Consider the following 12655-nt stretch of genomic DNA (forward strand, 5'->3'; position numbering starts at 1 on the left):
GGAAAGTTATGACCAACCTAGATAGCATATTCAAAAGCAGAGACATTACTTTGCCAACAAAGGTCCATCTAGTCAAGGCTATGGTTTTTCCTGTGGTCATGTATGGATGTGAAAGTTGGACTGTGAAGAAAGCTGAGCACCGAAGAATTGAAGAATTTTGAACTGTGGTATTGGAGAAGACTCTTGAGAGTCCCTTGGCCTTCAAGGAGATCCAACCAGTCCATTCTAAAGGAGATCAGCCCTGGGATTTCTTTGGAAGGAATGATGCTAAAGCTGAAACTCCAGTACTTTGGCCACCTCATGTGAAGAGTTGACTCAATGGAAAAGTCTCTGATGCTGGGAGGGATTGGGGGCAGGAGGAGAAGGGGACGACAGAGGATGAGATGGCTGGAGAATCCCATAGACAGAGGAATCTGGCTGGCTACAGTCCAAGGGTCAGACAGGACTGAACAACTCACACTTTCACTTCCAAATATATTCTTCTTTGCCAAATAGATTTAGTTTAAGATATTATTTGGGTTGTGAAACCACTTTTCATACATTCTTCCTTTTTTCATGTTGACTAGAGATATTTTATACAGAAGCAAAAAAAAAAAAAAAACAATTCCAAGTTAATTCAGTTCTGTATTTCCAGAATGATGTTTCTCTGAAAGGGAAAAAGTCTTTCATGTAGTAACACAACACAAGTTGTTCATGCATTTAAAAAATTAACATCTTTCCTCTTTGTTAAAGTGAAACATTAATTAGAATCATCTGGAACATCTCAGGTGCCCAATACATGATGATGAATGTTTGATGAATGAATAAAAGATTAAAGGTATAAGCAAGTGTGCTTATTTTTAAAATATACAGAAATGATTCTTCCTATTCACTTATTATCAATTTTCTTGTCATTCTTTCTGAAGGAGTTTGATTGGCCGATAAAAGGACTGCTTCTTCCAAACAGTCCTCCCATGAAGAAACCCATCCATAAGGCACCGGAGCAGTATGTCCCTGTGAGACTCAGAGTTTTGCGGAATGGAGACAAGAACAAAGCCAGAGCCCATATTGTAATCAGTCCAGACATCTCACCTGGGCAGAAAATGCAGTAAGAACAACTTGTTCATATTTCTCATCAAGCATACTTTCTCATTTCTACAGATTTTAGTCTTCTTGAATGAAGGAGTTGGTTTTTTTTTTCCCTCCCGGGAAAATTCTGTGTTTGTTCCATTAAAAGGCTTCTGTATTGACATCTGAAAGTGTCAACTACCGATTGGCACTTGGCGTCTACCTCTGCTGCTGCTGCTGCTACTAAGTTGCTTCAGTCATGTCCAGCTCCGTGTGACCCCATAGATGGCAGCCCACCAGTCTCCCCTGTCCCTGGGATTCTCCAGGCAAGAACACTGGAGTGGGTTGCCATTTCCTTCTCCAATGCATGAAAGTGAAAAGTGAAAGTGAAGTCGCTCAGTCATGTCCGACTCTTAGCGACCCCATGGACTGCAGCCCACTAGGCTCCTCTGTCCATGGGAGGTTCCAGGCAAGAGTACTGGAGTGGGGTGCCATCGCCTTCTCCGTCGTCTACCTCTTTAATCCTCGTCTACCTCTACAAGGATTAAATCATGAGTGGCTGCAGTTGCTGACTTTCAACACTCTGTGAAAGGAGTTCCAGGTGGAGAGCAGAAACGCGACACTCTGAGCTCTGGGTAAAACTGGCAGAACAGGTCTTCGGATAGCCATCTTCAGGAGATGATTTTATGAGCATAATTCTTTTTCATCTCGTATCTAGAAAAACACTAAAATCGTTCATAATGACATCTGCTCCTCATGACTAGCAATAACCTTCTGCAAAAAAATATGTGCTTGATTACAGTATTCTTCCTTCACCAGAATCCCACATAGACTGACCTGTCCCCCTACGTCTTTGGAGCAGTTTCTCAGATATCTGAGATGCGGTCTCCTGGGCTATCATCCTCATTTTGCCCCAAATAAAACTTAGCTCACAACTCTCAGGTTGTGCTTTTTTTTCAAGTCGGCAGAGTAAAAATAGACACTAAGATTCCTTTCATTTCTTTACTTTATTTACTGAATTTCGTTTTGGCTGTGTTGGGTCTTTGTTGCTGCCGGTGGACTTTCCCCAGCTGTGGAGAGCAGAGGCTGCTCCTCGTTGTGGTGCGCAGGCGCTCACGGCGGTGGCTCCTCTGTTGGCAGAGCACAGGCTCTAGGCATGCGGCCTTCCGCAGCTGCAGCTTTCAGGCTCTAGAGTGTGGGCTCAGTGGCTGTGGCACACAGGCTTAGTTGCTCTATGGAGAGGTTCACTTAGTTCCTATATCAGGAACTGAATTTGAGCACTATTGATTCAGGCTGGCCATGGGAGAATGTAACGAGTTGCAAATAAATAGCTCTGATGGAAAAAGTTTTCTGATCAATATCTATTTTGAGTTAGCATTGTTATTTGCATTCATTAATGTATTTTGAAATAACTGAGCTCATTAATTGCTTCTTAAATGTAATTTTATAATTTCTTATTTAAGTTTGTATTTAGTTATTGTTTACATTATTTATTTAAGTTATTATTACAGACAATTCTTTAGATTTACACCTTTGGAATATTTAATGAACAAGCATAGCTTTACATAATCTATATTCTTGCCTTGGAATAGCATTTTAAAAGTGTGCCACTCTAGAAAAGCATCAATTTCCACTTTAACTTATGTTACAAGGTTGGAATAAAATCTTCCGAAACAGCCAGTGTTTCTCCAACATTGGAGAAAACTCACCTTCTATATTTTCATAATGTTTTATGACAAAAGGAATCACAGATCAGTGCAAACTCTCATGTAAAGAATGAGTTAAACACATTGTTTCTAACATTATTAGCAGTGATATTACCTCTTGACCTTTCTTTTGATATGTTTAGAATATTTGAGGCTGCTGATAATAGTTTAATATTACTTTCTTCACATTGATTAAAGATACTTCATACATCACTGAACAATGAGTAACATTCAGATTGGCTGTCCGCTGAACTGCCTGTATAGATGATAAAGTAAAAAATTAATCTTGACTAAAGTAAAGTCAACCCTGAAATTGAAATCTTTGACGCATTCATTTCATAATTAGTTCATTCTACTAAAATGTAAAATGTGAGGGTAATGCTCTTGAAGTATATATGACTTTTTTTTAACATGAAAAACTAACAAATAATTTCTGTCCTTTCCTATCTTTGTGTCTCAAAATTATATACAGATTTGATCTGACCAATTTATATTTTTAAATACATGGTTCAATCTGGTGATACAGACATAATTTTAGAGATTTATTACTTTGGACAGCTATTCTAGTAAAGAGTATGTGAAACTCTGCTATGTTCATGGAAGAATGTGTCCTGGTTAATAAAATAGTCACTTTGTTCTCTACATGAATTACTGGAGTGGGTTGCCATTTCTTTCTCCACTACATGAATTAATTATTCCTAAATGATTAAAATACGCTGGCATACACTTGACATTAAAACTCTACTGAATATCATTTCATTTTTCTTCCCTGATTCAGAAAATTCTCTTCAGGATCATCAATAGCATTCTTTTAACTTCTCTCCAAGCTATATGTAGGTACTGGTAACAGAAGATTTAATAAGGAGTGTTTTGGCTAAAATTACAGGGTGACTGTGTTGCCCAGCTCCAGAGGGCACTGTTCACATAATCTCTGTGAATAGTGTCCCAGAGTTATGCAAGGTGGAAGCCCTACTGTGCTACTTTTAATATACCCATGCAATATGTCTCTTCTAAAAGAAATAAATGCTAATGATACGTAAGCATACATTACTTGCATTAACCTGAAAGTTATTTATAAGAGAGTTGGACTGTTTACTGTCTTCACCAGCAAAATCAGGTTAGAATGATGAAACATAGATCCATTTTAATTGAATTCTGCTCTGAAGTGAAATGAAAGTCACTTGGTCGTGTCTGACTCTTTGCCACCACATGGACCGTACAGTGGATGGAATTCTTTGGGCCAGAAGGCTGAAGTGGGTAGCCGTTCCTTTTTCCAGGGTATCTCCCCAACCCAGGTATCAAACCCAGGTCTCCCGCATTGCAGGCAGATTCTTTACCAGCTGAACCACCAGAGAAGCCCAAATTCTGCTCTCAGTTCAGTTCAGTCCAGTCACTCAGTAGTGTCTGACTCTTTGCGACCCCATGAATTGCAGCATGCCAGGCCTCCCTGTCCATCACCAACTCCCGGAATTCACTCAAACTCACGTCATTTGAGTTGGTGATGCCATCCAGCTATCTCATCCTCTGTCGTCCCCTTCTCCTCCTGCCCCCAATCCCTCCCAGCATCAGAGTCTTTTCCAATGAGTCAACTCTTCACATGAGGTGGCCAAAGTACTGGAGTTTCAGCCTTAGCATCATTCCTTCCAAAGAACACCTAGGACTGATCTCCTTCAGAATGGACTGGTTGGATCTCCTTGCAGTCCAAGGGACTCTCAAGAGTCTTCTCCAATACCACAGTTCAAAAGCATCAATTCTTCGGTGCTCAGCTTTATTCACAGTCCAACTCTCACATCCATACATGACCACTGGAAAGACCATAGCCTTGACTAGACGGACCTTTGTTGGCAAAGTAATGTCTCTGCTTTTGAATACGCTATCTAGGTTGGTCATAACTTTCCTTCCAAGGAGTAAGCGTCTTTTAATTTCATGTCTGCAGTCACCATCTGCAGTGATTTTGGAGCCCCCAAAAATAAAGTCTGACACTGTTTCCACTGTTTCCCCATCTATTTCCCATGAAGTGATGGGACTGGATGCCATGATCTTCGTTTTCTGAATGTTGAGCTTTAAGCCAACTTTTTCACTCTCCACTTTCACTTTCATCAAGAGGCTTTTGAGTTCCTCTTCACTTGGTGCCATAAGGGTGGTGTCATCTGCATATCTGAAGTTATTAATATTTCTCCTGGCAATCTTGATTCCAGCTTGTGCTTCCTCCAGCCCAGCGTTTCTCATGATGTACTCTGCATATAAGTTAAATAGGCACGGTGACAATATACAGCCTTGACATACTCTTTTTCCTATTTGGAACCAGTCTGTTGTTCCATGTCCAGTTCTAACTGTTGCTTCCTGACCTGCATACAGGTTTCTCAAGAGGCAGATCAGGTGGTCTGGTATTCCCATGTCTTTCAGAATTTTCCACAGTTTATTGTGGTACACACAGTCAAAGGCTTTGGCATAGTCAATAAAGCAGAAGTAGATGTTTTTCTGGAACTCTCTTGCTTTTTCGATGATCCAGCAGATGTTGGCAATTTGATCTCTGGTTCCTCTGCCTTTTCTAAAACCAGCTTGAACATCAGGAAGTTCACGGTTCACATATTGCTGAAGCCTGGCTTGGAGAATTTTGAGCATTACTTTACTAGCGTGTGAGATGAGTGCAATTGTGTGGTAGTTTGAGCATTTTTTGGCATTGCCTTTCTTTGGAATTGGAATGAAAACTGACCTTTTCCAGTCCTGTGGCCACTGCTGAGTTTTCCAAATTTGCTGGCATATTGAGTGCAGCACTTTCACAGCATCATCTTCCAGGATTTGAAATAGCTCAACTGGAATTCCATCACCTCCACTAGCTTTGTTCGTAGTGATGCTTTCTAAGGCCCACTTGACTTCACATTCCAGGATGTCTGTCTCTAGGTGAGTGATCACACCATTGTGATTATCTTTGTCATGAAGATCTTTTTTGTACAGTTCTTCTGTGTATTCTTGCCACCTCTTCTTAATATCTTCTGCTTCTGAGTTACCTGTAGCTTCTCTGAACTCTGTTGCTCTGACTACTGTGGGCTTTTCACCAGGATTGCTTCTGCCATTATCTGTGCTGTGATTATCTGCTTCTGTCTCCATCCATGAGAGAGAGAACAGGGGGTGTGTTATTCATCCATATATGTGCTGTCTGCTCTGGTCATGGAACTGTGTGTCTCAATTAATCGATTATTAAGCTATTTTATTCACCATATGATTCAGGGCTCACAAATTTAGTGCTTGTTGAATGAGTAAATGAATTAATGATTGTCTATACTTGATTGGGCTTTCTTGGTGGCTCAGACAGTAAAGAATCTCCTGAAATGCAGGAGACTTGGGTTCAATCCCTGGGTCAGGAAGATACCCTGGAGAAGGGAATGGCAACCCACTCCAGTATTCTTGCATGGAGAATTCAACTGACAGAAAAGCCTGGTTGGCTACAGTCCATGTGGTAGCAAAGAGTTGGACATTTCTGAGTGACTAACATAACATTTTATATTTGATTACATTTCAAATCAATGACTGAATGAATAGCTATATTTAAACACTGTATCTTTAATATAATATAAAGATTCTAAAATTACAGAATGCTGTCTTACCTAAAAATTTGAACAATGTGTATTCCAATTCTTTTTATATGATCATCATTATTAATTTTTAATTAAAAACATTTTAGGTTTGGATTGATACTGAAACAGTATCTGAGTAACATATGAATATGAACAGTGTATGACTAAAACATCAAAGGCAAAATTAATGTAATCTCTTCATTTTCTTCAAAGTTGATAAATTCACATCTTGAGTGTTCAACATTATTGGAAAAGGATTCAGATATTGAAAATTTATTTTCTTATATAAACTATTCATAGTATAAATGTGAAGTTTAATATTTAATTGTGATAGTATTTGAAACCCTATTTTTAAAGAAAGGCATATTATTTAGGGTCAGTTCAGTTCAGTTGCTCAGTTGTGATTGACTCTGCAGCCCCATGGCTTGCAGCACAGGAGGCCTCCCTGTCCATCATCAACTCCTGGAGCCTGCTCAAACTCATGTCCATCAAGTCAGTGATGCCATCTAACCATCTCATCCTCTGTCATTTCCTTCTCCTCCTGCCTTCAATCTTCCCCAGCATCAGAGTCTTTTCTAAAGAATCAGTTCTTCACATCAGGTGGCCAAAGTACTGGAGCTTCAGCTTCAGCATCAGTCCTTCCAATGAATATTCAGGATTGATTTCCTTTAGGATTGACTGGTTTTGTCTCCTTGCTGTCCAAGGGACTCTCAAGAGTTTTCTCTAATGCCACAGTTCAAAAGCATCAATTCTTCAGAGCTCAGCTTTCTGTATGGTCCAGCTGTCACATCCATACCTGACTACTGGAAAGACTATAACTTTGACTAGACAGACCTTTGTCAGAAAAGTAATGTCTCTGCTTTTTAATATGCTATCTAGGTTGGTCATAGCTTTTCTTCCAAGAAGAAAGTGTCTTTTAGCTTCATAGCTGCCGTCACCACCCACAGTGATTTTGGAGCCCAAGAAAATAAAGTCTGTCACTGTTTCCATTGTTTCCCCTTCTATTTGCTATGAAGTGATGGGACTGGATGCCATGATCTTAGGTTTTTTAATGTTGAGTTTTTAGCCAGCTTGTTCACTCTCCTCTCTCACTTCATCAAGAGACTCCTTAGTTCCCCTTCACTTTCTGCCATAAGGGTGGTGTCATCTGCATATCTGAGGTTATTGATATTTCTCCCGGCAATCTTGATTCCAGCTTATGCTTCCTCCAGCCCAGCATTTCTCATGATGTACTCTGCATATAAGTTAAATAAGCAGGGTGACAGTATACAGCCTCAAAGTACTCCTTTCCCAATTTGGAACCGGTTTGTTTTTCCACGTTCCATGTCTGGTTCTAACTGTTGCTTCTTAACTGTTGGTTTTTAGGGTAAATCATGATAAATTAAAACTTTATGATTTATTCACATACTATAACAAGCTGAATGATAAATGGCAATGTATACTGACATATCAGTCTAATCTTGGATCGTTTTTTCCAGATATGTTGACCCTGAAAGGAAAGGGAGTGTGAAAAATTTTGTCACTAAATATTCTGAAGCAGAAACAAACCGGACTGGATTTCACCAGCTTTTGGAGAGGTAAATAATAGCCTAAACGCAAAGGTATACTCCATTCAAGTGCCTGGATGATTATAACACAAAATACATATGTACCTACATAAGAAAACAATTGTTAATATAATGATTCTGGAGTTTTTTTTCTGTGAAGTTTATAAGCTATGTGTGTACATGATAATATTTTCCCCCCAGATTTCTAGGTCTTGTGGTTTTCTCCTAGTTTCTGAACTACCAACTCTATAAATGTAAATTTTTCCCATTAAAAATATATTTCACAATTTTATAGCACTTTTGTTTGAATTTATTTGAACTGAAGACCACTTTAAATCACTTTTTAAGTGTCAGTAATCATGTTTTTGAAGTACATTGTAATTTTTCTTTTGATCAGTATTTTCTTACCCAAATAAGAATTATTCCCATAGACTTTGATAACTGTTCAAAGGTAGAATACTTGATATAAACTTTTTGCAAATTATATCTTCTTCAATATGAGAGGACAGTTGTACAGAATTTAAGGAAATATATGCCATCCTTCAGTAATTTAATAATTCACTCTAGACAGTTTTGGGAATCTTTGTTGCTGGTGACTCTTCCATCTGCAAAGCCTAAGGAAGATCTAACACAATAAGCATAATAATCCCCATTTAAAAATAATAGGTATAGACCATTTTGTTGATATCTCAATTCGCAGGCAACATGGAGTATTGGAAAAACCAGTCCTGAGAGAGTGAAGTCGGAGATAAAACTCTGCTTTTCTAGATTCTCTGTAAATCAAAGCCACGTGGTTATCAGTCCTAACTTCTGGTGTCAGAGTCAGAGGATTTCATTTCTAGGACTTTTGCTTTCACTCATCAGAGAAATCCCAAACCACTCACTGAGCGTCTCAGTCTCCGTTTCTTCCCTGTTATTCTATGATGATGCCCTCTCAGGAGGCTATACGCTGTGGTAAAAAGACCCAGAGAGTTTTAGGTTTGAATTTCAGCTTTTGAACTCACTAATTTTGTGACCTTGGGCACGGAACTTAATTAAGCTCCAGGCTCAGTTTCATCATCCATAAAATGGGCTTCTCAGAAAGGGTGGGAGAATTAAGCAAGAGAGTAGCTAAGAAGTGCTTGAAGTGCATGGTTCATTTTAACAATATGTTGCTGATGCTTTTATATGTCAGATGCTTTACAGGTATTCACACATTTAATCTGTACCATATCCCTTTAGGCTCAGACAAGTTAAGTAACTTCTCCAAGGTTACAGAGCCTATTCATGAGAAGGCTAGAGTTTGAACCCAGTCAATCTGACTCCAAAGTCCACATTCCTTATTAGGCACTTAAGAGTCAGTTCCTTTCTTTTCTCTCCATTGATGCTGGCTGGCATGTGAACTAGCTAGAGGAATTCAATACAGAGGAAGCAGCTAATCTCTAACGCAGCTGCTGCTGCTGCTGCTAAGTCGCTTCAGTCGTGTCCGACTCTGTGCGACCCCATAGATGGCAGCCCACCGGCTCCCCCATCCTTGGGATTCTCCAGGCAAGAACACTGGAGTGGGTTGCCATTTCCTTCTCCAATGCATGAAAGTGAAAAGTGAAAGTGAAGTCGCTCAGTTGTGTCTGACTCTTTGCAACCCCATGGACTGCAGCCTACCAGGCTCCTCCGTCCATGGGATTTTCCAGGCAAGAGTACTGGAGTGGGATGCCATCACCTTCTCCAAACACAGCTACTCAGACCAATTAATATCAGCATTATTAAAATAGTGTTTCCAAGGATGGAAGGAAGAAAAATCTGCCAACTTCCTATTCACTCTCTTCTCCCAGTTGTCCTAAAACTGGATACTACAGTAGTCCAAAATTCTCCTAGGAAAATGTGAGTGGGAGCCGGTTATGATGATGGTAACTCTCCTTAGGTCATGCTTGGATCTAGGGTAAGTAGCAGAATCTTTGGGCAGCATCTGGAGAAAATTAAGCGAATCTTTCAATTGGGGCTCAATCTTCTTCCAGTCCCCCCTCCCCAACCCATCTCTCCACCCCAACAACTCCTATGGATGAGAAACCTAGCCCAGTCCTCACCAATCCATCAGCCTCCAGGGTTGTGACAGGAGAAGCAGAGACTGAATTCCCACTGGCATATTTCCTTCTAAGACCTCTCAGAAAAATGGAAGCCTAATTACTGGCTTAAATTTCTTTATGCCATCTAAGGAAATAAAATTGAGAAATATTTTTCATACAACTGGGTTTTCTTGATGAGCACAAAGTCACTTCTAACTCATGTACTATAGACAGTACATTTTAATAGAAAACAGCATTCTTTCAGGCATGCCCCATCATTCTGTTTAGCTCTTCTTCCTCTTCTGCACAATTCCACCTCCTTACCTCTACCGTAAATGACTATATGAACTCTACCTCTCCACCTTGAGCACACCTTCCACTTTTCTGACAGTTCGCTTTCTAAAAAACAGATCTGACTGCACCATTCCTCTGCCGTAATACCCCCAATGACTTCCTGATACTTACAGGATAGAGGCCACGTTCATTAGTCTGGCATCCTAAGTGGTCCCTTAATTGTTTCCTATCTTCTTTACCAGCTTTATCTGGCTCCACCTCCTGTCCACAAACCCAGCTCCAGCCATGTAAAACTTCTCTGAGTCCTAACCCTATACTTGGTGAACACCTGTTTATTCATCAAAGTGAAAGTGAAATCCCTCACTCGTGTCCAGCTGTTTGCGACCCCATGGAATGTAGCCTACCAGGCTTCTCCATCCATGAAATTTTCCAGGAAAGAATACGGGAGTGGATTGCCATTTCCTTCTCCAGGAGATCTTCTCGACCCAAGGATTGAACCTGGGTCTCCCTCATTGTAGGCAGACGCTTTACCGTCTGAGTCACCAGGGAAGTCCTTATTCATTAAAGTCCACCCCTAAATGTCACTTCCCTAGCTGAGGCTTCCCTGGAGGAGTTTATTGTTTTCCTCTGTGTTCTCACAGCACCCTGGCCAGGTGCCTCTGACAACTCCACTTGTTCATACATATATGAATATGTAGTTCATATTACACTTCAGTTACTGACCAGTCTCTCCCCCTGACTAGGGAGGAAGCCTCCCAGGAAACAGGGCAACTGTATCATTCATCTCGATATCAACAAGGCTGGCTCAGTGTTTGTTTGAGGAAAAAAAAAAATCACTACTGAATGTTTAACCTGGCAAAAAATTCCTATTTGAAAAGGACTTAAAGGGCTATTAGCAATCACTTCTGGTGGAGAGAGATGAGGACCTACTGGGTGATGGATGTAACTTTGGAAGAAGAGTAGAACTTCAACAGCAAAAGCTGAGGAACGTGTTTTATATGGAAACAAGAACAAAAGACCCACAAATAGGAAAGTATAGGGGCATGTTGGGGCTTTCCTGGAGGCTGAGATGGTAAAGAATCTGCCTGCAATGTGGGAAGAATCTGCCTGCAATGCGTGAGACTTGGGTTCGATTCCTGGATTGGGAACATCCCTTAGAGAAGGGTACAGCTACCCACTCCAGTATTCTAGCCTGGAGAATTCTATGGGCTGTATAGCCCATGGGGTCGCAAAGAGTCAGACAAGACTGAGCGACTTTCATTTCACAGGGGCGTGTTGAGGAGTGAAAAGTCAATAATGATATATATATTTTTTATTGCTTGTCGATCATGCTTGGCACTGTGCTAATAAGCACATTTCATAATCAACCCTTAATTTTCACAACAACTTTGACAGGTAAGAAATTTAGGCTTAGAGAGTTTAAATAATTTGCCCAAGTCCTACACCTGAAGAGGAGGAATGAGATTCAAAAGGCATCTGATGGATTCCAGGACTGAGCTCTCAACTGTCCCACAGTCCTGTAGAGCTAGTTGTAGTTAATGACCCACCTTGATTTCTTTGATTTACTCTCTTCTCTGCTGGAAACTTTCCACATGCAAGGTCAATTTTTGTGTCTATATTACAGGTGCACTGAAATTTTAAATTTACCTTCTGCAGCTCGGAGGTTGTTCAATGAAAAAGGGAAGGAAGTCTTCACCCTAAAAGAACTTCAAAGAGATGAACTGGTAAAAACATGACCATGAAACTAGGAATATTAATATACTGGTACTATTAAAAGAAAAATATTTTTTGATATAAGACTTCAAGCACCATCTTTTCCTCCTATTTTTTTCCCACAATTATCTTAATTCAGCAAACATCAGAAAGTAATACAAATAGCTTATTGTTGCATGCTTTCTATGTGTCAGGCATGATTTCCAGGGCTGTATATGACAGAACTCATTTAATGCTCATCACAACCACCTTATAAATAAATGAAGGCAGAAAGTGGAGAGAACCAAATTATTACCCACTTGTGATTTCTGCCCTGCTCTTTTAAGGAGGTAAATTCTATACTGTTCTTGAGGTTTTCAAAATGTGTTTTTTTAACAATTTCTTCCTAAATGATCATTTCACCTTTTCAGAAAAAAAAAAAAAACAAAAAAACCTCATGTCTAGTTTCTCACACACTATTTGAGTGCTTGGGTTTCCCAGATGGCTCACTTGTAAAGACTCTGTGTGCCAATGCAGGAGACAAGGGTTTGATCCCTGGGTCTGGAAGATCCCCTGGAGAAGGAAATGACAACCCACTTCAGTATTCTTGCCTAGAGAATCCCATGGATGGAGGAGCCTGGTGGGCTACAGTCCACGTGGACACAAAAGAGTTGGACACAACTTAGTGACTAAACGTTTCAACAACAACAGCAACAATTTGACTGATTGGAGAATGCTAAGAAGTGAAA

General features: G+C 40.1%; 1 protein-coding gene across 3 annotated transcripts in view; it reads left to right on the top strand.

The window, feature by feature from the left end:
* DCDC1 (doublecortin domain containing 1) overlaps positions 1-12655 on the top strand; it is a 471483-nt gene that overhangs the window by 396899 nt on the left and 61929 nt on the right. For all 3 annotated transcript variants that reach the window (XM_027562739.1, XM_027562740.1, XM_027562741.1), the window contains 3 exons: positions 906-1087; positions 7810-7908; positions 11839-11938. In XM_027562739.1, coding sequence (XP_027418540.1) covers positions 906-1087; positions 7810-7908; positions 11839-11938 — 381 coding nt within the window. The remainder of the gene's footprint in view (positions 1-905; positions 1088-7809; positions 7909-11838; positions 11939-12655) is intronic.

Source organism: Bos indicus x Bos taurus, chromosome 15, assembly GCF_003369695.1.
Source record: "Bos indicus x Bos taurus breed Angus x Brahman F1 hybrid chromosome 15, Bos_hybrid_MaternalHap_v2.0, whole genome shotgun sequence".
In the NCBI taxonomy this organism is placed as follows: Eukaryota; Metazoa; Chordata; class Mammalia; order Artiodactyla; family Bovidae; genus Bos; species Bos indicus x Bos taurus.